General features: G+C 36.1%; 1 protein-coding gene across 11 annotated transcripts in view; it reads left to right on the top strand.

Annotated features, from left to right (window-relative positions):
- Positions 1 to 26,631, top strand: part of CADPS2 (calcium dependent secretion activator 2) — a 308,797-nt gene that overhangs the window by 153,829 nt on the left and 128,337 nt on the right. For all 11 annotated transcript variants that reach the window (XM_061467595.1, XM_061467600.1, XM_061467599.1 and 8 more), the window contains exon 8: positions 858 to 997. In XM_061467595.1, coding sequence (XP_061323579.1) covers positions 858 to 997 — 140 coding nt within the window. The remainder of the gene's footprint in view (positions 1 to 857; positions 998 to 26,631) is intronic.

Below are 26,631 nucleotides of genomic sequence, written 5' to 3' on the forward strand. Positions count from 1 at the left end.
CTCCATCCCTGGCAGTGTTCAAGGCCAGGTTGGACAGAGCCTTGGGTGACATGGTTTAGTGTGGGGTGTCCCTGCCCATGGTAGGAGAGCTGGAGCTATATGATCTTAAGGTCCTTTCAAACCCTAACTATTCTATGATTCTATGGTAAATATATAAATATTCAACAGCCTGAGACTAATACTAATCTAAAGTTAATTGTTAGCTAGTAGTTTCAAAAATTAAATATTTAAAATTTGATGTATTTTTCTTTTTTTTATATGTCTGCCAATGTAGATTAAACAAAAGATTTATACCATATCACATGTTAACTGGATATAGTACCTTACATTTATTATACTCCACTTGCAGCAAAGATGCTTTGGAATTAATCTGCAGTTTCTGAAAATGGAGTTGGTAAGACAGAACATATTCTGGTTTTCTTCCATTAAGTAATGTCAGGACTGAAGGGGTGAGCCACTGCATAATGCTAAGCAAATTGTTTCAGTAGGATGCTTCCAGCAGACCACTGAGTAATATGGAAGTTCAGGTTCTTATTTAATTATACATGACCATTTTCAAGTGTCAACTGTTCCTTTTTTTGTTTAAAACTGTTAATTCAGAATGAACTAACAGAGGAGGAAATTGTATTAACTCAAAATATGAAAATTCCCATTTGTAAGAAAATGAGTTTGTTTTGGAAATTTGTTTGTTACAATAAGATTGAGTCAACAGGCTTCTTGGATTTATGAAACAGTTTTAAGTTGACTTTAAGATCGGAGGAGATGCAACAGGAGTCTTCACTGCTTAGAAATTTCCATTAAAGACTAACAGATTTATTTTGTGTCAACTCATTGCAGTTTTATTTTATGTCTTGCAGGTAGTGTTGTATCCAACATCTAACAGCCCAAAGTCACCTGATCTGCATAAAATGATAGTCCCAAAAAACAGCCAGGACAGTGACTTGAAAATTAAACTGGCAGTGAGAATGGATAAACCACCTCACATGAAGCACTGTGGGTAAGTGTCCATTTCCTGCTTATTTTATTATTTTGCCTCACTCTGCCTGTGTTCAACCATGTTTATAAAGTTTGTAAAACATTATAAATGTGCACAACAGTTCCTGTAGCCTGGCATTGTATTAAATCCTCATTTTATACACAAAGCTTGGAATAGTCAGGAATAATAGTCAGATGTTTACTGATGTGCAAAGACAAATGATGAGCTAACTCTGAAATGCAGAACTTCGAGTACAGTGTCATTTAGAAACCGGTTTTGAATGTAAAAATTTATAGCACTTTGGAAAATAAAGCTGATATTTAGGAGAAATGTATTTTTCCATTAAAATAGGATTAATTGTATACCTGAATATGATGGTATTTGCAACATAGCCTTCTCTTTTCTTTCTCTGTCTGCTGTAGTATTTCTCTTGTAAGGAATTAAGGTACAAATACCAGTTTAAGGATGTTTTTCTGTCAAACATCGAAACTATATGGAATAGATTATTCATGAAGACAGCTCCCCTAGGCAATTACCATCACTTTTCCTCATCCCAACTGCAAAACCAGATAGTGTTGCCGACAGTAGCAAGGCTGTATCTGTTATACAGCAATCACCAGGGTTGTTTTCCATCCTTCTGACTTCTTCTGAAGTAAGCAGAAGTTAATTTCAAAAAAGAGGACTATTCAACATGTTAATGTAGTATTAATGTAGTGGCCATACTATTTAGATTCCTTTTTTATCTCCTTCTGTTAATATTCTGCTCATTATATACAGACATTAATTGCTAAAATCTCCTATGTTCAATACTTTTTTTAATAATTAAAAACACCTTACATTTTGGCAAAGCTGTAATTGGTTGGGCTGAAATTTCCCAGGTATCAACCTCAGCCCTCATTTTGGTTTTGGGAAACATAGACAGAAACAGTCAGGAATGTAGTAGTGGGATTTGGTGGCTGGAGACCTGTGGCTGGTGACCAGGAGCTGTGAGGAAAAAGAGGGAAACCAGTCATGGAGCCAGTGAGAACTGGAGCTACTGTATTTGGAGACTGGGAACAAGGTGAGAAAACTTAGGAGTAGAGCTGCAAGTAGGTGCATAAGAAAAATGGTGTAATGTGTCAGGAGAGAGCAGGAAGACCAGGCTGACATAAGTTGAAGTGGAGAGGTCCTAGGGAGAAAAGTGCTTGCCTGTACTAAAGCATGATATCCTCCTGTTAGTTCTTACCCCACCAATTCTTTTCCACTCACCAAAGACCTCTAAAATGGTTTGGTAATTGCAGCACATCTTTGTTTAGATCCAGAGCGCTAACATAGGTTCAGTCTGACACTGGAAGACATTCAGCCTGTTGAAGTCATGAATGCTGCAGAAATGGCACAGTGCTGCCTGTGTTCTTCGGTGGTTTGTCAAAAGGTAGTCATGGGGCAGCATGAATTGATGCATCGACAGATGCATCAAACTTGAACGTGGCCTGGTTTGGTTGCATACTGCACACCACGGCTACATCAGGGATGTTGTGTTCCCATGCACAACAGGGACAGCAGGGAGAAGTCGCCATGTTTAATCAGGTCACTGATAATGTTGGGGTTATACTGTCTGCAACCCCACTCAAGGTGTAACATGCAACTTACATTGACCTGGGTCCAGCAAAAAGGACAAGGCTCCACTGCTTCCAGTCATCCTGCTTCTGGGTCTCTCAGAGGCTTTCTAGGCTGGGAGCTGTTCTTCCAGGGTCTTCAGAGGATCTTCCTAACCCCCCAGCTTACTTTTACATACCGGTTTGTGTCACTAGTCTTCTTAGCATTAAATGATTGCCCAATCAAATATTACTTTTGCTAACTTAATTTAATCATTACCCCTTTCCTCTGCTGCTGCTGGTTACTTCCTCACATTGATTTTGAATCCTGATCTCCTGGCGTAGTTGTTTACTTCTTCATTTTACTTCAGGGTCACTGCTGTCACAATTATCCAGGCAGATATTGTCGTTCTCACCAAAAATGCTCACGGGCAGTCTTCATTTCCCTTTCATCATAGCCATTAGCCTTAATGATGATTACCTACTTGTCTAGGAAAGTTAGGGCGTCAGGGGAGGGCTGTATAGACTCCTCCACCATAAATATATGTGACATGAAATAAAAGGTTAATAGTTCTTCCAATAACCATTGAAAAGGTTGATGAAATACTGTATGATACTGAAGTTGCGGTGAGAGGAAGGTAAAGGGTGTTTGTTTGATAGGAAAAAAAACCCACCTGCTAGACAAATCATTAATGTGTACACTCAGGAACCATTAATGTTATGGAAAACCATCATCCAAGCACTCTCTGCAGCCTTCTCTTGACTTCCTGGGTGAGTGTAAGTATTAAGTGGTCATTTGCTTTTTTTTCACGAGGGACTCCCATCTGCTTCAATGCACAGATTAAAGCTGTTCTGGTTCTGAACTGATACTGTGGTATCACAGAAATCCTCATTTGTGAAGAGGCTGGAAACCCACAGTGGATGATAGACAATATTATGGTAAGGCAGAGGAATATTGTGCAATTAAGGGATGCCTGGAAGAACTGGCTTTTATCCCCGTTTGTGCTATACAGAAGGACCTGCCTGTAAGAGACTTGAAACATTTCCACCTATAAGTGACTGGTGGTATGTCATTTTCTTCACATGTCCAGTTTTATAAACTGGAGTCTGATTTCATAGAGGTGCCCAACACTACAGTTACTAGTTGAAATCAGTGGAAACTAGGCTGCAAATATACATTGTGCTATTACAGTCCAAATATCCTAAAAAAGCAGATCTTCATCTTAACAGCCAAAGCCTAAAAATTTTAGTACTTCTCCTGTTATCAAGAGAGAATAATACCACCTCCCAGTCTTGTACACATCTGAAGTTAAATCTTGAGAAACAACTGGTAGGAAAGGCTCTTGCATACCTCATGAGCTGGGGAAAGTGAGGCATGGTCACTTCTTTAACACATGGCCAAAGGCTTATGTTCTGCTGGGCAGTGTTACTGCAGTGCCAGGCTCTGCAGCTTACTGGTGCACCTGCACAAGGTACAAAAGCAAATAATTCATTACTCTCTATAAAGCAGTGTTTGCCTAACATGCAGTGAAGCATGTATGGAGGAGAAAATAAAGTGTTGAAGAGCTGGAAGGCAGCTGCTGCTGTCCTGAATAGTGAAAAGGGCTGGGAGGTTTTTTTTGGTTTTTTTTTTGTTTTCTTTTTTTATGTATGTGGTCAGTTACTTAAGCAGTGGGTTAGGAAGGAAATAAAAGGTTGAAAGACTGTGATCATCCTTGTTGCTAGAATTTTGTCATGTTAACGAGTTGAATTTTACAGCCTTAATGACAGTCTTCTAATGTAGTTAGTATGATTATCCCAGTTAAGTTCTAATTCTTCAGTTTATTTCTCATACTTCTCATGCTTTACCTTTGCCCCATCTTTGGACTAGACAATTTACGTTTTCTGTGTTGGCCTGAGTTAACACCTAACATAGAAGATCCGTATTTGTCTCACAGGAAAAGAAGTCACTCTGTTGGCGTTAGACACTGCCTTTCAGCTGAGAATCTCAAAATTTATTCAAAATTGAATTAGAATTTTACCCCACTGCCAATTGCAGTAAGAAGAGAGGTTATTAGATTAATGCTGTATCATAATTAAAATAAAATAATTATGGTAATAAGAAACCACTTTTTTTGAAATAGGGATAGCTGTGTTCAAATATTTCAGATTCTTCAGGGTCAACAAAATTCACAGGCCCAAGCTAATAATGGGTTTACAGTTTTATTCCTTCAGAAAAGTTTCTCCTTTTTAAGACTGACTTTACTTATTGACGTAGGGGATATGCTGAAAGCCTTCAAAACCTGTCTCGCATTTATGCCTCAAAAAATTCAGTTTTATACTTTCTTGTACTTGAACTGAGATTTTTAATTCACAAATAGTATTCCGGACTGCAGCACCTTCAGATCACATTCTCTCTTTGAGCTTCTGTAGTCATAACAAATAATTATATTTCAAATAAAATTATAAACATGGGATTTTTTCCATTATAAGATGTAACCTTAAATAAAAGAAATAAAAATCCTTATGACTCAACACTACTATGAATCTCAATTGCAATTCATTTGTACCTCTGAGAAAAAGAGATAGCTTTGGTAACCAAATTACTTTTACACTAGTGTTTGTGTTGACACATTCATACAGCTAATCTGGTGTTACTTCACTAATGTGATTCTTAAAAAAACACTTGATCATGGAAACACTCAATGATTTTTCTATGCATTCTGCCATATGCTTAAAAAACAAGGAATGCTGATATGCATCTTAGAATAAGTATAATCCTCTTATTTATTTTAGGTTTTTTTTTAATCTTGCATGAAAGGCTCTGAGAGTCTGAAACAACCATCCTTTTCTATTTAAACCTGTCAGTTGATTGCAAGGGGAATCATGCACAGCTAGAAATCTTGTATAATGATGAGGTAAAGTCACTCTTCAATGGGGATTTGTAGAACAGCTCCGAATATTGGCAATTCACGATACTCCGGGTTCCTTTCTCATAATTTGTAACATATTTGTCGTCTTCTCATAGGATGTGGCAACTTTTTCCTTGTCTAAAATGCAGAGCCCGTACAATATGTATTTTTTTTAATCTTCTTTATTAAGGTAGTAGAGCAAGCATCCATAAAAAAGGATGGGTTTAATATTTCTATTAATTTCTTCTGTTGCAATCTTGAATCTAAAACAAATCATCAGAGGAACTAAGCAGAATTTGACCTAAAAACTTCCCATACAAAAATATTAAAAGCCTGTTTATTTCTGTCAAGTTAGAATAGCAGCATTAGGGAGGCACTTTTTTCTTCAGGAAGGCTCACTTGCCTATACTTAACTCATAATTAAATTAGGGTTGAAAAAACAAGTTAGGCAGGTTAATCCACTCAGGATATGGGGGTTACTGTAAATACCTTTCCTAATGCATGGTTTATTTCTAATGTGCCTTTGGACATCCATGTGCATTTAAAGCATACATTATTTTTTTAAAGTAGGTTTTGTGTCAGTTAAGTTGTCTGTTAGCATAGCCTAGTGGTTACTAAAGGGTATTATTCTATTGCTTCCAATCTAGAAATAAAATAAGAAATACTGAGATATTTTCAGCTTGCTTTGCTTTAAAATGGCCATTAAAAACCAAAAAATGATAATGTACAATGAAATTCTTACAATTTGAACAGCCTGAACAGTACAATCTTACAAAGTGGAACTATTTGAATCTGACTTTCAAAGTAAAACATTGCAGCCTAGTTCTTGCCCAGAACTTTTCAAAGATTTGAAAGGCAAAATTCATTCTTGTAAGTTCTGTCCTGCTCTCTGCTATTTCATGGTGCAGCTCGAAGAGTTATATCTTTAATTCCTTAAGCTTTCTCTTGTGCAATGGGGATTAACTGAAATGTTCCTATGAAAGCATTTATAAACAGCAAATATAGCTGCTGGTTCCTGTATGTTACTGAAGTATCACATTTTTCCTCCTGCTGCTGTAGTTTTAGAGCTAAAGGAAATCTGTGAGACAAATGTCCTGGTTAGCAGTCCTCTAAGATGCAGAAAATAAGTAATTTTCTCCTCTTATTTTTCTGACACTTGTCACCCATTAATAAAAGAGTTTGTTGGAGAGGAAAGCAAGTATAATTACCTCTCTTTTACAGATGAGTGAAATGAAGGCCAGGAATGAACAGAGAACACCCAAGGTCACAGGCAATTCAGTGACTGAGCTGAGGATAACACTGGGGTCTGCTGACTTCTCAGTGGGTAGGGCTGTGTTGTGTGTGACTGTTACCTGAATAAAATGTTGTCATAGCTACTAGTGAGCACATAAGTCAGCTAAGAGCAGACACAGGGACAATGAAGTCAGACAGAACAATGGTGGTGCCAGCTGCTATGTGCTGCTTGTCCAGGGTCACCTAGCAGAGAAGGGCAGGAGGAGAAATAGAATTAGCTTTATAACTTGAAGATATGTGAGCTGATCTGAAGATGAAATCTGCTCCTAGTATCATAATTTCAGAGAAATGTGCAAGTTGATCACATTGCAATGCCTCTATTTCAATTACTTTAACAGCTAAAGATGTTAGGGATAGAGTCACTCTTCTCTTAGGAAGTACTGCACACTCCCTGTCACAAATAGGACTTTGTGTTGCATATAATGAATTTAAATCTGGCTTCAGACCTTTCTCTGAGCTGAAACACATAGTTTCCATGCGATAAAACCAGTAACTTTCTATATTGCTTTTCAGCAGTTTCTGAAAATAGTTTTCTCATTAGTGAATATAGTAACATTTTTCTCTTATGAAAAGGGAGAGGGGGCTGAGAGATTCCAAATAACCAAATGTTAAAATAAGTTGATACTTATTTAACTATAGCATTTCTTTATCTACATATGTAAACTCTTCTGTATCTCTGTATAACATTTGGTTTGTCTTTCTAAGTGTGCGCAGCATAGCAAGTTGTAACCATAAAGTCAGTATATTAGCACCATCTAGCTTTCTGTTTGTGGCTATTGCACTTTTTTTCCAGCTTAAAAAGGGTAGGGGAGTGCTGACTTTAGCTGCTGCTTCAGAGAGCAGGGCTCTCACTGTCCGTTGGTATAGGGCTTATGTTTCAGTTTGTGAACTTTAAGACTGGGACGCATAAGGAAAATCAGAAGGAAGAAAACGTTGAGTTTGTTTGAATTTTGCAAACTTCACAGAGTTTGGAATCCTTTTCTGATTATTTAGTCATATGGCCTCACTATAGCAGCCCAAAAAATTTAGGTATTTAGGCTATATCAGAGTTGGCTGAGTTTTCTCAAAGCCACTGGGTAGGGAGAAATACCTTGACAGGTTGATTTATCAATGCTAAGGCATTGCCTATGGAAAAAAAAATTAAAGGTACACTAGAGTCCATAAGGTAAATTTTTCACTGTATGTACTGCATTCAGAAGTATGGCTTATCTACTAAGTTAAATGCCTGATCACCAGACAACTTCAGTGGGCTTCAGTCATGTCATGTCATCTTCTGTCTCATGTCAGTCATGTAATCTTTTTTCTTCTGCCAAATTCACAGTTACTTAAATCTGAATTCTGATCAGAGATAAACTATACATAAGTGATTTTTAAAAGCTAGGTCTCATTTTAAATGAAACTTGGGCTACTTTGAAGGCTAGTAAAACAATTTTGCTACAGGTAACCGTGTCCTTGGGAGAAATATCTTCACTCCTACTGATATTTCTTGGTTTTCTTACAAGTTACAGATATTGACCTTTATGGATAAAATATACTCTTATGAGATGAATGACATTAGGTATTTCATATTAAATAAATGTCACTTCAATTAATTCCTGTGAGGACTCGGTGTTGGCACTGGTGGTAGTTTAGGGTTTGTGATGTCCTCTGACACAATAGCTTTTTCTATTTGGCAGCTGACACACTTGATTTATGGTTTTAACATCTGCAATTTGATTCAAAACATTTTCCTATCCTATCAGTAGAACAGTAGAGTTATAAGAAATATGGGTGGAGTGTATCAGTGATCTTTATCATTTCTGTTACAATACATTTGGAAGGTAAATCTTTCTACAGATACCTGATAGAGATTACCTACTGCCATATTCAAGCTAGCTGGGCCTGAGTAAAATTAGTCACTTCCTCTAGCTATGATTTTACAGTGTGCACAGCTTTTCTTGTCTCTCCTATTGCTGGTAAATGGGACAATGTTTGCTGAGTAAATCTGGCCTCAAAATTAGCACCCAAGTTGCCTGAAGAATCTCATTCTCATCTAGCCATGTAGGCAAGCTCTTTTCCAAAGAGTTCCTTATAAGCTGGTGGGGATATCAATAATATGGAAGATGAACAAAAGCAGTTGTATCTAAGGTTATTCACTAGTAAGGAAACTGTATTTATGAAGCGGAAGTGAGTTAGAAGTTTCTCTTTAATATAACTATTTCATGAGGAGGTCATGAGACTTGGCAGCATAGAGGGAAAGAAAGAGATTATACTTGGCTAGCTCTCCACCCCCACCAAAAACTGACTGTGTGATGCCAGCATTGTAGATCTGTTGGGGTCAACAACATGGTCACCACACTTTTGAATTAAGAGCTGGCTCATGCTCACACTGAAAGCATGGACAACATGACCTCATATTTGCTTGCCGTATACAGAGGACCTTTGAAACACTGGGTGAAAGATACCATTATAGTTTCTGACAAGAAGGCATAAAGAAGTATCAGAGTTTCAGTTAAGGTTCATTGTCTTTGAAGACAGAAGAGGTGTGAACTGCAAAGCTTCATTTTCCTATCCATATTTAACCTGGACCTAGCATGACAATCCAAAATCTTAAGACTGATCAAGACAACCGAGTCAGTGGTAATTACTTCAGCACTGCGTTAATACGATGCTGAAGCAAACTGTATTAATGCAGTGTTTTACTCAGCAGCACTTATGAAAGATGTGTTGTTTAGATGATAGAATAGGCTTTGTTTGAATTTCAAACACAGTTGACTGTTGAAGGAAAAGGGTGTGTCAGTAAAAAATGTGAGTATCAACAGGAGTGAACAGTGCAGCCTACTGCTTATTCAGAATGTCTGCTTTTCTCTTCACATCAAGGTACGCCAGAATCTTGCCTAACATCCAGCGCCACATATTTATGTGTGTAGAACATGTTTTCTCTACTCAGTGTATGGTCCTGCAGAAGGATCAGAAACTCCTATGTAAAGTATCCTGGCTGCAAATTTCAGAAAACTTTATGAAATGAGATAGTCATTGCTGAATACCTTGAACTGGAAAGGACTGGCATTGCTAATCTGTAAATTAACTACTCTTCCTGCTGCATGGAGTTAACATGATTGCCTTGAAATCATAAGAGTTTTTTACTAAAATTTAGGAAGAGGAGATTATCTTTCCTTTCAACGGTAGTTCTCAGTCACTGACTCCAGAGATCCAAGACCCTGAGGACAAGTGTGTGATTATTCCTTTCTGCAAGACGAGACTTATAAATCCTACCACAAAGTAAACCCAAGTGTTTCAAGAACTTCCGATATATGGAATGAGAATATTGAGAAATAATCACAACATTTGAAAACTAAACCAGTGCCTTTACAGTTCAGCAGAAATATTGGTTGAATTTGGGCCCATAATTAATAAAAAATACTGATTTTAGGTCCAGTAGCAGTGGCATGTATTTTTATTTAGAGAGTCAACAGTAGCTTGTAGCTATAATCATCTTACATCTTTCGCTAAATTCTGACAAAAGTACAATAATTTTCCATAATCATAAGGCAACATGCGCTGATACATACTATGGTAAAGTTTTCCTATGTGCATTTACAAACAGCATGATAGAATGGCTTGATTTTTAATTCACTTTTAGTTATATATGGATGCCTTACGACTATTATTCCAAAGTGTCTCAGTAGTATTTTCTGTTATACTAGTTTAAAATGTGCTAAACACCAGTATTTCATTGTGCTAAATGAATGATTCCATTTTGTCATGAAGAAAAGTGCTAATGCGTTAACTGTCTTCATTTAAATGATTTTAATATTACACACTTTGGCAAAATCAGTTGACTGTAATCAGTTATTTTTTAAAAATGAAAATTGAACTTCATGAAAGATGATACAATAAAATTATGTTAATGATTGATTGGATAATGATGATGGGTTAATGTAAAATTGCTATGGAAGGAAGAAGCAAAAGTGTTTATCCTGCAGCTAGATCCTTAGAGAACAGATTATAGCTATGAGCCTGATTTTCAGTGCTTTCCACAGTAATTGCTTCTGAGGAGGCATGGGGAATCTTGAAAACCTTAATGATATGCCACTGCCACTTTAATTACTAAGAGAAGCCAAGAGAATCGTAATTGCCAAGAGAAGCATTACTAATTAAGGTGTCATTCTTCATTCATTCCATAGTAATTAATCTGAAATATTTGTAAAAGCTGAGATATAAATTTAGATCCAAACTCACTTAGCTTAATCACAACAGACTTTATGTGAAAAACATCTATGGGTTAAGCAAGGTTAATAGTCAGAAAACGTAATTATTTTTTTTTTCTTAAAAATAAATGTGTGGTTTTTTTACTCATAACTTTTTAAAACATTGTCCTGGGTTCAGCAGTAGCAGTCATTTTTCTCATTCTTAGCAGCTGGTGCAGTGCTGTGTTTTTGACTTGCAGCCTGGGAACAGGGCTGATAACACCAGTGTTTTTAGTTGTTGCTAAGTTATGTTTACTCTGACTGAGGACTTTCTTGGTCTCATGCTCTGCTAGGGAGGAACCATAGTGACCCTTTAGAACAGCTAGGTAGGCTTCTGTCTGTACTATCAAATTTCTGTCTGCGATTCTCAACTTTAAATCTCTTCTCATCTAAACTCTCTGGTCTTTGTGTGAATGTGTAAGGGGAAAAAAAGAAGTGAAATAAAAAGCCTTTGCAGTGGCAGCAATTTTCAGTTTATCATGTTAGAAAAGACATCACTATCAGACACCACACAGGTGGTAATGATGCATCTTGCAGCATCACAAGGGCTTGTCGTCATATAGTTTATTTGACTGACTCCTAATTCCTGGCTGCTTCACTTGAGTAAATTTGAATGCAGCATCACTGCATGAGAGAGACTGGTTGACTGTGTACCTTCGAGCAACAGCTAGTTGTTGCAGCAGTGGGATGAGATTAATCCCTATACCCAGATGGCAGATTGCAAGTGATGATCCTACTGTGGAGAATTAAAGGATGAAAGGTGCAAAGAGCAGTAACCTGGACTTGTCTAACTAAGGTGTGTATGGAGGATTTTTAGCCACTGATGGCTACCAAAATTATGCTACCCACTATAAAGAGATGGAAATCTTGAAGACCTGAGCTGTGCTTGGCATGTGCCTTGTACTTCAAAAGGAGCCAAGTGTGAAATGTGCACAAACAGATCTATAAAGTGACTCAGTGTTTGCTGAGAACCTGATAATCATCTTGTATGCATTTCTGGGGATTTAGTTCAGTCTGTGCCTGGTCTTGTTCTAATCTGACTGCCCTTTAGTGGCTGGAGTATGTGAGATGCACTAGCTGAGCACCACATCTGATTTCATTTCTTGCAAAAGGAGTCTAGTTCATATGATCTGAATGAACTCTGTAGTGTGAACCATGTTGGAGAGACTCTCTTCAAAAGAAAACACACTCCTTATGCAGACTGATACTAATGTAGATGCATCCTTTTTTTCTTTTTTCTTTTTTCTTTTTTTTTTTTTAATTTCATTTAAGCACCTAAAAGTAGTTGGGCAGAACTGGGCAACAGCTTATACTGCCGTCATGTCATGAGTTCAAGCAAGGGTTCAATCCTGAAAGTACATGAAATGCATGCTCCTGTAAAACCTTGCATTTGCACTTGTAAATTTTTGATTTTTTGATTTTTTTATATAAAGAATAAAAATGTCTGTTACTGGAAATGCTTGGATCATAACTTCAGAAAGCTATTTTATTATGTAAAAAGGAACCTTTCTGTGTTTTCATAAAGATAACAAAGCTGGTAGTAACTAGGTGGCCAGATGATGAACTAATATTTAACTGAAAATAGACCCTAAATTCATGAAATTGTAGGTGAGGAATTGAGAAAATCTAAAGTCCAGATGATTTTTAACTAGCTTTTGCTCTAAGCCACAAGTAATAACTTGGTTTAAGATCGATTTACATATAAATGTTTTTCATATACAAGATAAGAAGAATATATGGGTTGACCATTCAGTGCTATGTGGATTAAAGGAAGTATTAAAAAATAAATGTTGTTATGTTGTAGCAAAGTATGTCTCTTATTAGGTCTTCACATGGAAGATCATGATCTGAGCGGTTTAGTCACTACATGTGACAAGTGAAATATAGTCAGATCATTTTTTTCCCTATGCATCATTTGTCTTACTAGAATGTCAGCATAGACTAGGCTGCTTATTTACTACAGTAAATGATGAACAGTTAAAAAAAACTAATTGCATCACAGGTGTTATAAAATTTGCAGTAATAACTTGAGAGTAATGGGAACTTCCCAGAAACCTTACACTCTAATTGAGGAGACTCTGGTCTGACTGGAATGTTCATGTTGGATTCTTAGCTTAAATTTCTTTATTGCTGTTCTCACACAGTTCCCATAGCTTTGGGAAAGTATCATTCAGAATAACATACGACTTTTACTCTTAGTTTTGCTTAAAACTTGAGAAAAAAATTACTACTCTGTAAATACACCCAAGGTGTTGCTGACATTATCTTTAAAATGTAATCATACACAAGTATCCCTGCTTTATAATATGTTCCATAATTATATACATGATTGAATTGTTTTAGGTTTTGTTTATGTTGCTTTATTCTATTACAAATCAGCACAGCACACATATGCAGGTGAAAGACACAGCTGATTTATTAGCCTATTTCGACAGGTGATCTGGCTTCTTTCTTGGTACCATACACTAGTCTGTGACATAAAATTTAAGAAAGAGTTATTGCCACCTGACATACGTTGACATTGCATGTGGTCTGGCATGGCCTGGCATTATGTCTATACAAAGAGCACTAGTACTGTTAGCTGCAAGGATGGGGGCATGCCACCTGCCTGTTGTGTCCTTCTGTCACTTGCACTGTCCATCTGTTAATTGAAAGAAGATAAAATTCACCTATTTTTTTGTCTTCTGGAATATAAACCCTCAAAAAATCAAAGGCAATTAAAACAGCAAAATTAATTTTAAAACTAATAGTATTTAATGAATCTAATCCTCTCTATGTGCCAGAATGCTGGCTCAGTTAGATACTGTAGGGTCAACTGTGCTCTGCTGTGACTGAGAGTGGATGTCAATTCATAATACACTATTTTGTATGGGCAAAAATAACTTTTAACACAATACTGGATGTAAAGGCAGAGGTAACTTTTTATAAATTCAATTCAATGGGTTTTTTTCCTCCACTGTAATATGATTTCAGTGGTTACAGTATTGCATTGAATTTTGACATAGTAACAGAGTTCCTGTGGCAACTACTACTATTTTCTCAAATAGCGTATTCAACACAGCCAGATCCCTTTAAATAGTCCACGTCCTGTTAAATGTCAACACAATTGTTTGGCAGTTCAATATACCATGTTGTTAGGGTCCTCAAGTACATGTCACATCCCCGACTAACCAACATGGCAGCATCACCTTGATAGGCTGGTGATTTCTGAATCACTGAATCATCAGTGTAGTGGTGCTTTCATGCAGAGTTCTGCACCGTCAGCTCACTCTCTTTCTGTGTAAATAAAAACTAATGAAGAGCTCACTCTGCACTACAAATCATTTTTATCATGTTTACTGTCAAAAGCCTGTTTTAATTTAATCCCATCCTAAATTATATGTGTCAGATCAGTAGTGTAGTATTGCCTTGCCTTTTCATAATCTGCGAGATTATTTTTTTCACTTTATGCATACATTATAGAAGAGAGCACGTAAGTGAAAAATGCATGTATGTTAAATCCTGTGTATGGTTTGTGTTTGGAGAAATAGACAGAAAAGACTTTTATGATTATCTTTTGTGCTGCTTGTATGGAGTAAACTGGAGACAGGTTGGCAGGGCAAGCGTCCTGGTAGGTGTAGGTTTTAGTTCCACCACTTAGTCTCCATTGGGGTCAGACCAGCTTCTCTTGCTTTACCACATGGATTTTATCCTGATAATGTTAGAAGACTTCTAACCCTAAACTGCTGTCTGCTTTTCTTCAAAGTTTATTCCAAACCGAAAAGCTGTGATGTTCTGGTAAGTGAAGTAAATGCTGTCCTAAATACAAAACTAGCTACCCTCGCTCAGTAAAACAGTGACTTAGAAGTTACTATTTTTATCATGTCTTCCTGCATTTGCAATTTTAACTGCTGATTTCAATTTTTAAATCATTTTAAGTTCACAGCTTTAAGTGGAAGGCACCACGCCATTGACTAAGTAGAAAAGAGTAAGAAACTTGGCTCAGTTTGTAGTAATGTTGGCATGGAGAAGTCTACCTGAGGATGTATTCCTCCAGCAGCTGAACACTTGACAGCCTGTTTCTCTTTTAAAACTGAATGTCTGTGGCTCTGTAGCTTTTTTCATCTGGTTGTAAGTCTTAGCTTTGAAGGGCAACATGAAGTCTAAAGCTAGGGTCTGAATACTTAGACTACAGAATGATTCCTTTTAGGTGAAGGACAGCTGCTGGGAAACAGTAACACATGACATGGGTATGTGATGTCATTTTTAAGGATCTTTCCATCAAGCCATGTAGAAACACATTCTGAGTAATGAATTCATTCAAATGAAATTGGAGTTGTTATGGAAGCAATACAGCTGAGGCTGAAATTAAATATAACAAATATTGCCAGTAGCTGAGAACATGTGCTAGAGTGGCTTTTCTGTCATTCACTGCTTATGAGGAAAAAAAAAAGCATGAGAGGAACCAACAATTTGTGTAAATGCAGCTTTATTTTGTACATTGAGAAGGAATGGATGCATTTTCATACAGAAAATATCTCTGATCCTTAGATTAGAAAAGCATGATGATTAAGTTAATAATCAAATGTCATGTAAAATGTTATTGCCATTATAGAATGTGAGTGTTCAATTTACTGACAAATGCTAAATTCATTTTTAATTGGGCTGTATGTATTCTATGTAATGGAAGGCTTGTTTTTTTCTTTGCACACTCAATAAATTTTAATTGAACACCTGATTCCTGCCACCAACACATTAACATTTGGATGCTATCTATCTTCTATGCATATAGATACACCGATTAAAAGTTGGCAAAAAAGCAGATAATACGAAAACTAAAAGACAACATAATGTAACACTTACAGCCATAATTTTTTTATTATATATTGAGAAGCATTTAATTATGTTATTAATTTCATTTAATTAGCCCCACTATTTAGGTCAATTGTTTTTTATTGCTATGGCATGTTAGCAACTTCACTAATTGGCATAAAATAGCATGTTACTATACTAAATGTCTTGTCTTGTTCAAAAGTATCTCTTACAGTTTTTCAGTTTCCTGACAATTTTTATTTATTTCAGTTTTTTTGAATAATATATAAAATATTTTTGCAAGAAATGTCTTGATTTAAAATTTGACGTTTCACTTGTCTTTAACTCAGATATAAAAATGAATGAAAGATTACAAAAAGCTACTTACTTTTCTAGCATGTTTTGTAATCTGAAAGTATCACTCTACTTTTTGTATTCTTTAGGACCGTTTGTCTTTCTTTGGAAAGAAAAGTGTATTTTTAAGCATTCTTTATCATTAAGACTTTAAACATAATTTGTTAGTATTTACAAATTTAGTCTAGAAGAAAAACAGCAGCATTGTGTCACTCCAGCTATTGTATTTTAGTGGGTTTGGTATCTGTTCTATACTCATCTCTTTTAAACCAGTGATTTAACAAATCTGAAACCTCTGAGTATAGATGAGCTCAAATTATATACAAATTTTAGTGCATAATATTAATTTCCAGTTAAATAGTAACAGAGCTTATTAGAACAGAGACTTTGCAGAAATGTAATCGATGAAGAAAGTGGGTTTTCTACATAATTTCTTTCAATATTTGATAATACCTCTCCTTCATTTTTGATCTTTGAAGACATAATGTACTTTTTTTGGGATAATTCCTCAAGATGTATTTAGTATCTCTGTACCAGGAAAACAGGGTTATAATTTCACCAATAGGCACTTTTTCAGTTTACCAAATACTGATACTTTTGCAAATTATTTCCATGCTTTTTGAGTTGTTGCATAATCTTTATAATATATGTGTTCAACTGTGTTGGTACTTCAACAAATGAAGTAACTTGTCATTATGCAATGGATGATCTCCCCATAATTTGAGAATAAATGTATTATTAATATGTATGACTATGCTCCCATATATACATGATTTGTGGAATAATAAGACGTTCAACTTATTTAAAATATTGATTTTAAAACTATTTAAGATATATGTTTCCCAGTCCTTGCCCTGAAGTTTAATTTAAGCACTTTTTGTGCTTATACAGTGTAATTTTCTTTCCTCTTCAAGTCAGTCACAAACAGGGATCAATTTGAACCAGATTGCCGTGGTCTGGGCCATTGCATTATACGTATCCTGACGGCCACAGGAGGGCAGCATGGTTAAATTAAGGGAGAAGATGGGGATGTGGTTATAATGCAGCTAAATTAATCTCACTTTTGATTGTTTATATTGTTTTTTGAAAGCTCAGATAACTGACACGACTGCATATTTTCCTAGCTAATACAGATAAAGGAATTGCATGTTAATTTTAGAAGTTTCCAAGTGTAGCTTCGTTGTAGCTATAAATATGAAGATTTCTCTGTATATATACAGTCTATTTTAGAAGATTTTAAAATATTGAATTTGGAAGTTATTAAAGCCTGGTTGGAAATTTGTTTCTGAAAATTCCAATTTATAGTATTTTGGAAATCAAATATTTGGAGAGTGGAGGTAGCCATTCCAGTAGGTTTATGTGGCACCGGGACTACTCTGCTCTCTAAGTCTTGACTGAGTTATAGCAAAAAATGAATCTTTTTATTTAGCTGTGTATAAATATATACACATATAAATATATATACATACACAGTTCTGTTTGGGGAAAGAGATTGAAAAATTTCCATCTCAGATTTGATCAGTAATCAATGAGTGATACTAAAAAGATTAAATATAGTTTTTGTTCCATCAAAATTGATCCTCAAAACAGTCATTTTACCCTTTCTGTTATCTACAAATAAATGCTATTAAAAAAAAAAATATTTCTAGAACTTCAAGTGAGGAGAAACTACTCAAACCTCCCCCCACATACAATTCATCAGTGTTAAAATTTATATTTTCTCTTATATTTTATGGATCTTTTTTAATTATTTTTATGTAACGGTAGTTTTACAAATGAGTATCACTTCAGTATTGCTATCTTGAGGAGACAGTTGTTTGTCAGAGCAGGAAAGGGCTAACCCCAGTAGATGGCTCTGATGCTCCCTCACAGGTGGTAAATCCTGTATTCCTGAAGTTTCCAAATGTGAATCAGCTCCAGTGTAATAACTCCAGCGTGGGGACAGTGCATTTGAATGGTTTTATTCTACATCTTTGTTACAGTAAAGAACTTTTATAAAGACCAAATTCATGCTGCTGTTATAGGTTTATATCTTTCTTGTATATCACTTTTCTGTTTTTGTCTAACCACTCCCCAAAACAAAACTATTTTCAAGATATTAACATTAGGAATTTTTTTCCTACTAATGTTAATTCAGTCCTGAATTCCTTGAAGGGATAACTCCCAAATAAGAAACTCCTAAAGCCACTAATACCATGAGTAGAGGAGTAAATTCTGGGGTTGTATATCTGCATGCTTCCATCCAGTTGCTGCTTCCCTGTGCAACCTTTTGGGAACAACATACATGCTTGAATGTGGTTTTGGGTGGCTACTTCTGTGTTCTTTAATCAAGAAAGTTTCTTCAAAAGAGCCAAAGTGACATAGAGTCAGAAGCTCTTTTGTTTCTTTGGCATCTTTAGAATTTTACATGTATTCTGTATAGGAAAGTTTCTTAAAATGGACATTTGAAGAGAGCTGATCCAGCTGGGTGAAAAGCTTTCTTCCTTGTTCTTAGTCTTGCACTGTCATCAAAATGCAGCCAGAAGTATTACCTTTTTGACTCTAACTTTTGATGAAAAGATCACTTGCACTTGTCATTCTGCACTGGTAGGTTTTCCAGGGAAGAATGTCTCTATCAGAATATTAGATTAGCCTAACTGTCACCTAACCCCCAGTCATTTCTCCCACTGTGGTCAACAGCAGATGACTGGGAAACCTTCTAAGAGACGTCTCAGTATTCTTCCAGACTCCACTTGTCTGCAGAGCGAGTACTTTCTGAGCCACATATGGTTCATTGTGGATGCTAACATTTAATGCAACTGAATTTCTCTTTCACAAACCTGTCGGTGAATGCCCAAAATGCATAATGAAATGTAACTAATTTGAGTCCATGGAAACAAGCCATAACAGTTGCATTGCTGTGTGAGAATGAAAATTAATGCCTGGCACTGTTCCTGCATTCCTTAGAGGTGCTAGAGATGCAATGGAGACTGTCTGCACCACTTATACTGGCAGCATCGTCTGTTTTTCTGTTGTTGTATGTTAGATGGAAAGAGAAGTGGTATACATTGGTTCCAGTGTTTACGTGAAGTCTGGTGGATTAAAAGGGAGTTTTTCAATGTATGATAGCATGAAGTGTCAAAATTTTAATCCAGAAGAAAATAAAATATTTCCAAATGAAAAGGCTTTTTTACTTCTGCAACATGAGGAGTTACTACAATTTCAAAGATACTGTATGAATTCAAGAGGGTAACTGCATTTTCCCAACTGTTGCTTAAATTGTACTCTAGCATGCTTCATTCTGGACTGCACTGTAGTAGCAGAACTGAAAAGCTTTTTTCTTTTACCAAGTGCGCCAAGTATTTTGAGCTCTTTACAGTCAATGTAGTCTTGGCCATTATCAGCTAAGTTCAGTCATTGCATCCTCATAGCACTACTGAAAATAGCAAACTAATATATATTATTCTGAATCGTGCTTTAGAATGAGCACTTTTGTCAGGCTACAAACAACAGATATTTTCTGTGAATGTCCCATTACCTACTTTTCATGATGCCTTCATACAGAAAGCCTCCTTCATTTCATCTATTTTCAGGCAACTAATTGCAACACCTAAGTTTGGAGTCTTGGCACTGTAGGGATCTGAAATAGCCAGTGGAGACAGAAAGGCACTTCCAAACAGTAATTTGCAAAGCTCTTGAGATGAAATATGCCCCGAGTAGTTTGTGCTGGATCCATACAAAGCACAAGGGAAACACAGTCACTGAAAGTGGCATAGTGGAGTTGCAAAGCCAACATTTAATTTGCTGTTTCCATTTAGAACATTTTGGGTTAGATTTTTTTTTAATTCATGCATAATTTTCATGTTTTGGCACATGGGGTTAAAAGGCTGAATGGCTTTATAGGCTTCTGAAATGCATTTTCTAGTGTCTGGAAGATAAGAACTGGTGTGAGGCTTTCCTGAATGTTTCTTCTCCTGCACTAGGACCTCAGGTTCTGAGCAGTTCTTGCTTTTCTCTGCTTTGATCTCTTTCCCACAGAAACTACTGTAATAATTCTAACCTCCCTCACTGCACATGTTGTGAAAAATAATTACCTGACGTTTATAAAGCACTACTCAAGTGTCAAGCAATGTTCCTATTACATGATAGGTAAGTTAGGACTTATTAAACTGATTTGATTAGAAACTTTGGTGATGATTTAAAATAATGGTTTTATTTGAATTATTTTAGCTATTTTAAAAAAACTCTAGCTATCAAGAATTTTAAAAAATTATTCTAAAACATGATAGCATTTTGCATAACCATCTTCTGTGTGCACCAGTGGAAGGAAAATGCTAGATAATTCATTATCATGATTTCTGTGCTTCATTTCAGATCACAAATAGGGATACCAGCTGTGACATATTTCCTCACATTTTTGTAGATCAGATGTATCTATTTATCCTAATCCATAAGGACTTCAAAATACTTAGTAGTGATGATGACAACTGTTACGAAAATACATAGAATTGACAATCTTAGGATAGAAATGTAAGCATCTTGTTCCACTTGTATGTTTTATTGCTAAAAAAAAATACAAAATTAACTCTGCTGGCATCTGTATTCTTTATGAAATAAAAGTTATATCAATTCCAAAGTAGCTTTCTAGACAGTGAAAAGAAATATACAACCAGACACAGATAACCAAAGCCAAATATCATTCCTGAAAGAGTTCGCTGCTCTTACTAGCCTCTACCACTCTTCCTGAAAGTGGGCCATTTTAAACACTGGCACTCCAGAACTGGAGTTACTTCAGTTGGCAGCTGAATTCATTGATTTGTTTTATACCAGTGTGACAGTGAGCAGGGTGCTTTGACTGATTCCATCAGTGGCAGTGTATGACCTTGAAAAAAAAAGTAGATTTTTCATATTAACAGGTCCTCAGAAATTTAGGCTTTCTATATTACTAATAGTATCACTGCCTGGCTGAAAAAAAAGGATCGCCAATTTTCTATCTTAATTTCAGTGTCATGTGTTTCCAGTTATATGGAGAGATGTCTAGGCTGGGTGCCAGGATGCATCTGAGTGCTCAGAATGCTTCTGATTTGTTTTAAGGTCTGGGAGTGTAAAGATCTGTTTCTACAGCCAAACCAGGTGCTCAAGGGAAAGCACTGCAGTTGAAACTTTTTCTACTGCATCAACATTAGGATTTAAATTAAGATTTTCACTTTCAGAACTAATCTTTTAGTTGTTCCTGCTTACTGTGCTTTGTTTCACGTCATGGAATAGTTTGTGTTCACAGACTGTTATACTTTTAGATGGAATTAAACCAAGAGATGAACTCCAGGGGTTCACCCATATGTGCTGCAACCACTGATAGCCATTTGGTCCGTGAGTTCAGACTAGAGCTAGTTCAAAGTAAGCTGGCTCAAAAAGCACAGAGAGATGTTTGCTCCTCAGCGCCAGCTGTTTCACAGTTTTGCTGCGTTACCTGTTTACATTACAATTAGATTACATTAAAACTGGAGCACTTTCTGCATTTATGTTGCATCTGAACGATTACATTCTTTCGTTGCTTGGAATTCTCTCAAGGCTAAAGGATGTTTTCTGTCTTGACAAACACTGCCACTTTACGTACAAAATAGGTTTCATGACATGACATAAATTGGATTAATAATTCTCAAGTTGCCATTGCTGTTACTTCACAGGTTCCATAAGTACTGGCATGAATATTCACAAATGTTGAAGCGCTCTGGAATGCAGTAAGATAGCACTTTTAAAGAATCTAGGGATACCTGATCTCCAGCATACCAATAACTATTTATATTGTAAGTGAAAAGTTATCTGGGGGGAGGAGGGGGAAAACCCACACGTTTTCCTGTTCTTATGATGAGTATCTTGCTCATTGGAATAAATGTTTTCTGTGGCTGTGGTGTTTATATTATTTGAGATTCTTCAACATTTCTTTATCCTTAGCAGGCATAATTATAGTAGAACTTTAGGCTGATTTTTTTTCGTTCCATCTGTTGAACATTTATTTAGTTCTCTTTCTTTACAGCACATAAAGTACTAAAATGAATCTGAGAATGTTTACAGCTAGGTTTCTTATGACCTAGGTCATATTGTTGTCTTGAATCAGTTTTCTTTCTCATCTTCAACTGAAGACAAAAAAATGGCTTAATCTTTCGGGGTTAAATAAAAGAAGGAATGCGGTGCAAGGAAGATTCCTTTTATGCGAGCAGGCAGGGATGACTGAAAGTGCCTGTGGGCATTTGGTCCCCATTGGCGCTCTCAGCAATGCAATGATGCCCACAGATAGCCTGTATTGTTGTCAGTTAAATGGGATCATGAGTGTCTGAAAGGTGTTTGAGAATGAACTGAAAATCATTTTCACAAGTGGATGATTACTTCTGCCACATGTTAACCGAACTCTATCAGAGTGGCCCAGATTTTTGAGACTGCATTAATTGCTCTTTCAACCTTGACTGAGGTTTCTCTTTAAGAAAGGCCTCTGCTGGACTAAACTGCTACACGTATTGATTTTTCTTTCTATATTTCTTCATTGTTTGTGATAAATGAAGCCTTTTACAAGTAGAGAATTTATCATTCAAGATGTAGATAGATTGCTTCATTCCTTAGAATAAAAAGGCTGGTCTAAAAATGATCTCTGAAGAAGTAGTAAGTCCTTTCTCCAGCAGTGAATAGCTCCGGTATTCCACACTCAATTATGTTTTTCAGCTATTCATTAGTGCTGATTTTTTCATCAAAAAGTAGAACCCTACACGCTCACAGAGCAGACTTGGAGCAAATAAGCTGTCATCTCCTTTCCTATGTATGTCACCACATAATGGAAACTGGACTATAATATTTAGCAATATGGTTTTGCATTTTTGTAGCACAAGGAAATGAACTTTGAAAAATATTCAACCTTTATATATATAAAACATAGTGATGCTCAGACTTCTTAAAGAAGACGGTTGATCATTTTGTTTGTTCCATTTCTGGAGGACAAGATTATACTGCCTGAGACAAAATGATATATAAACCATATTTTATTTAGGTTTCTCTGTGTTTTATAGAGGAAATTGCTTATAATCTTTTTTATTTTCCAGGAAAATATAGTTTAAAGTTTAAATATTTATTTTTCTGTCATATTGTAAGCATTGTGAGGCAAAATCAGGTAACTCTGTCACTTCATACAAATCCAATTCCTACTTTTTAATTTGGGAGTGAGAGAAGAGTAAGAGAGAAGTATTATATAATGCTAAAAGAAAGAAAATTGTAGAACTGTCTTTAAGAGCTAAATTCTCAGGAAAGTGATTGCATGGTTTGTGCATTTGATTTCATTTTCATATTACTACAAAACTGTTAGAATATCTTTACATTGGGGTAGCACTTAGTGATTCAACATGTATGATCAATGTCCTATTTTCTATGTGCTGTATAAAAACAGGTGTATTAGTCTTAAGTCACTGTAAATTATGTGAGCAATATAAAAAGCCTGGAGAAGTCAGCCAAGCCTATACATACTAATTATAAATATACATTCTAATGTGCACATGTACCAATATGGATGTTATGTGTACATATTATATTAATATATTTTTACAGAATAAAAGTCTGCATTTATATCTATTTCTGTGTACATCAGAAAACCAATCTTTCCTGACTTCTTGTCAGTGTACTTATTAAACACTCTGAAAACACAGTTTTAAATAGAAGTCAAAATAAATTAATTTAGTAAAAAGCAAATATTATTTCCATGCTCAGATAGAGGGAAACTATTTCAGTATCTTGCTTCTCAGTGTGTAGCTCAGCTGTAATAACTGAAGAATTATTTTAGATTATCCCAACTCTGGAACCCAAATTATAGTGAAAAAAATTGTATAAATGGTGTTGTAAGTTTTTAGAAATACAGAATTTTTGACTTTTAAGTATCAGTTTCTTCTTTCTATTGCACAGAATATTTTACCTAAGAAGGGTAGGGTGCTTGAAGGAATGGCTGTTGTGTTTCTTGTTGCTGCTGAGAGTGTTCATAGTAGTCTGAACAATTAATGCTATGCATGCTGTACTCATTTTTTTTGATGGAGAGGGTGAGTGGGGCTTGTAGGTGAATACAGACTCGCATATGTGTATTTACCTGAGACTCATGAACAACGATGCAATTCCCTGTCTTAAAAGTAAAAACATTCTTCAACTTAGCTCTAGGACTTATTTCACTTCTTAATCTGTTAACCTATGAATTTTTTGCTCCAGTTGTGAAACCCAAGTGTCATTTAATTCCAGAAACTGGCTTTTGTAGACTTTTTCTGTTATAGTCATGCACTGCAGTTTCTACAAATCCTAGATATTACTGTGCAAATGTAGTAAGTTTCTTAGGTCCTTTACTTTCCATTTTTTCAATGGAAAATAAGTGGGACAGTTCAAAGAGGATTCTAGGTACCTAGGATGTTTGGCTTGTTCTGGGTATAAATGTTAGACTGGAGTAAGAATTCATCTCATATTTCAGGAGCATGCATACTTCAAATGAGCATGGGGTATATCCCTTGTAAATGGGTGAAACTTTCTGCATTAGAAAAGAACTGTCACTTCTAGAGGTGGCACTGGAGGAGGGACTAATAATTTAATATTATAACTGTGGGTTTATAGTGAACTGTAAAACCAAGTAACATAGGCTTTGCACTTCTATAGTGAATCCCAGCTTTGTGTCATGAATGCTGTTTCCTTTATTAAGTAATCTTAAGTATCTAAGACAAACAGATTTTAAAGTTAGGTAGTTAATGTTCCATTGCTCTGTTTCCCAGAGAAGCTCTTCTTTAACACTTCATTTGGAAGTGATTTATAGGAGGAATAAAAAGTGCATTTTGCTATTGAATTTATTTTTTGTATGCTTTCTTTTTTTATAATTTTGAATTTATTTAACTTGTGATAGTTCTGCCTAAGCCTGCAGTACTGCAGGACTGCATGTGGTATACTTTATATAAAAGGTAATTTAAAAAGCAACCAACCTTTTCTCTGATAGCAATTTTTTTAAGATCTCTTCTTTTAAAAGCACCTTTCTATACCAGGCTTAGTTAAAAATACCACAATTACTCTTTAGGAAGAAGAATCCTCTGTTAGTTTATGGCTGCTTTACAGTCATTTAAGATGTGCCAAGAGAGTGGGAACATGGTCAGAATATCTTTGTACTGTAGCATTTGAGGACTGTGTATTCTCAGTTGGTCTTCACAGTCCATGTAGTAGTTGCCCTCCAAAATGCATCAGAGAAACCTACAGGGTATTCTGAGGGATATGGTGGCAGAATGTGCATGAGGAACAGGACAGGCTTAAGACTGAGAGACCTTAAAGGCCACCCCGGGACCCTTTTACTTTTGACCCCCCTCATTAATCTTCCAGTCTGAGTGAAATTCATCAGTCATTCACCCTCCACCCTATGGCAATATTAAAGAGATTAACAGGGCAATAGCGATGTGCCATGATTTGGGAAAAGTAAATGCTCTGATTTAGAGGAACATGCCTGGCTCTTTTGAAACATATTTGAAAAGCAAAACAATTCATGTTTTGTGGGGGAATGTGCACTTATCACTCTGTGAGGTAAATGCTTCCTTATTTGCAAAGCATTATAAACTTTCAAATGAATGCTAATTGGCCCCTTTTTTGATACCCTTTTTGACACAGCTCTTACTCATCTCCCTACCTTTTATTGAATTTCTAATAATCACAGAATTAAGAAGTTAAAAAGAGTGTGTCAGGATCTAGACTATTCAAAGAAAGCTAAATGAACTGGTAATCATGTACACAACGCCAAGTGTCCTCTCTCTCATACAAATAAAAAGCAGATTAACCAGGCAAGGCAGAGTTTCAGCACAGGTGTAGCAGGAGTTGAAGAAGGGCAAGATAATCAGTGTCATAGTAGTGAGGGAGCCATTCTGTAATCTGACAAGCTACCACGGTTAATAAGTGTTACACTGAACATACATGTTATACAAAAAATTATATTTCATGATACCTAAAGTGGGAAGGAATGTGCCTGAGTGTATGCCCAGGACAGTTGGAGTAAAAGTGTTGCCTGTATCTTACTTGCCTGTTTCACATTAGTTCATTACTCTTTTCTTTTTGGCTGAGCTAAAAACCACGGGGCAACAAAGCCCCAGAAGTGATCAGAAAGTAGAGGACAGCAGACCCTCTCCTCTTACAACAGAGACACCATCCACGTACCCATCATCCAACCAACCACCTCTAATCCTAACTTCTCCGCAGTATATGTACCAGCATCCTCTGGAGAGTGCACTTGGTCTGAAAAATTTTAATCTTTGTTTTGCCTTTGAAGCACCTAGTTGAACTAGGTGCCCTTGAGAGAAGTTGTCCAGCCAGAAGGACATCTCATACGTAATATTTTGCTTTTCTCTCAGGTTCTAGAGAAAAGCTAGCAAATCTATGGAAACCAGATGGTAAAAAAAAAGTGTAGTCAAAAGTATTCTGCTTTAAAGTGTTTTTCCTGTTTTCAAATGTGATTGATGAAATATGCGATAAGTGCATTAGTCTTCTACAACATGAGGTCTTTT

The sequence above is a fragment of the Pezoporus flaviventris genome, unplaced genomic scaffold (genome assembly GCF_033815535.1).
Source record: "Pezoporus flaviventris isolate CSIRO_AGI_PZ_B2104156 unplaced genomic scaffold, CSIRO_AGI_Pfla_v1 ptg000045l, whole genome shotgun sequence".
NCBI classification, from domain to species: Eukaryota; Metazoa; Chordata; class Aves; order Psittaciformes; family Psittacidae; genus Pezoporus; species Pezoporus flaviventris.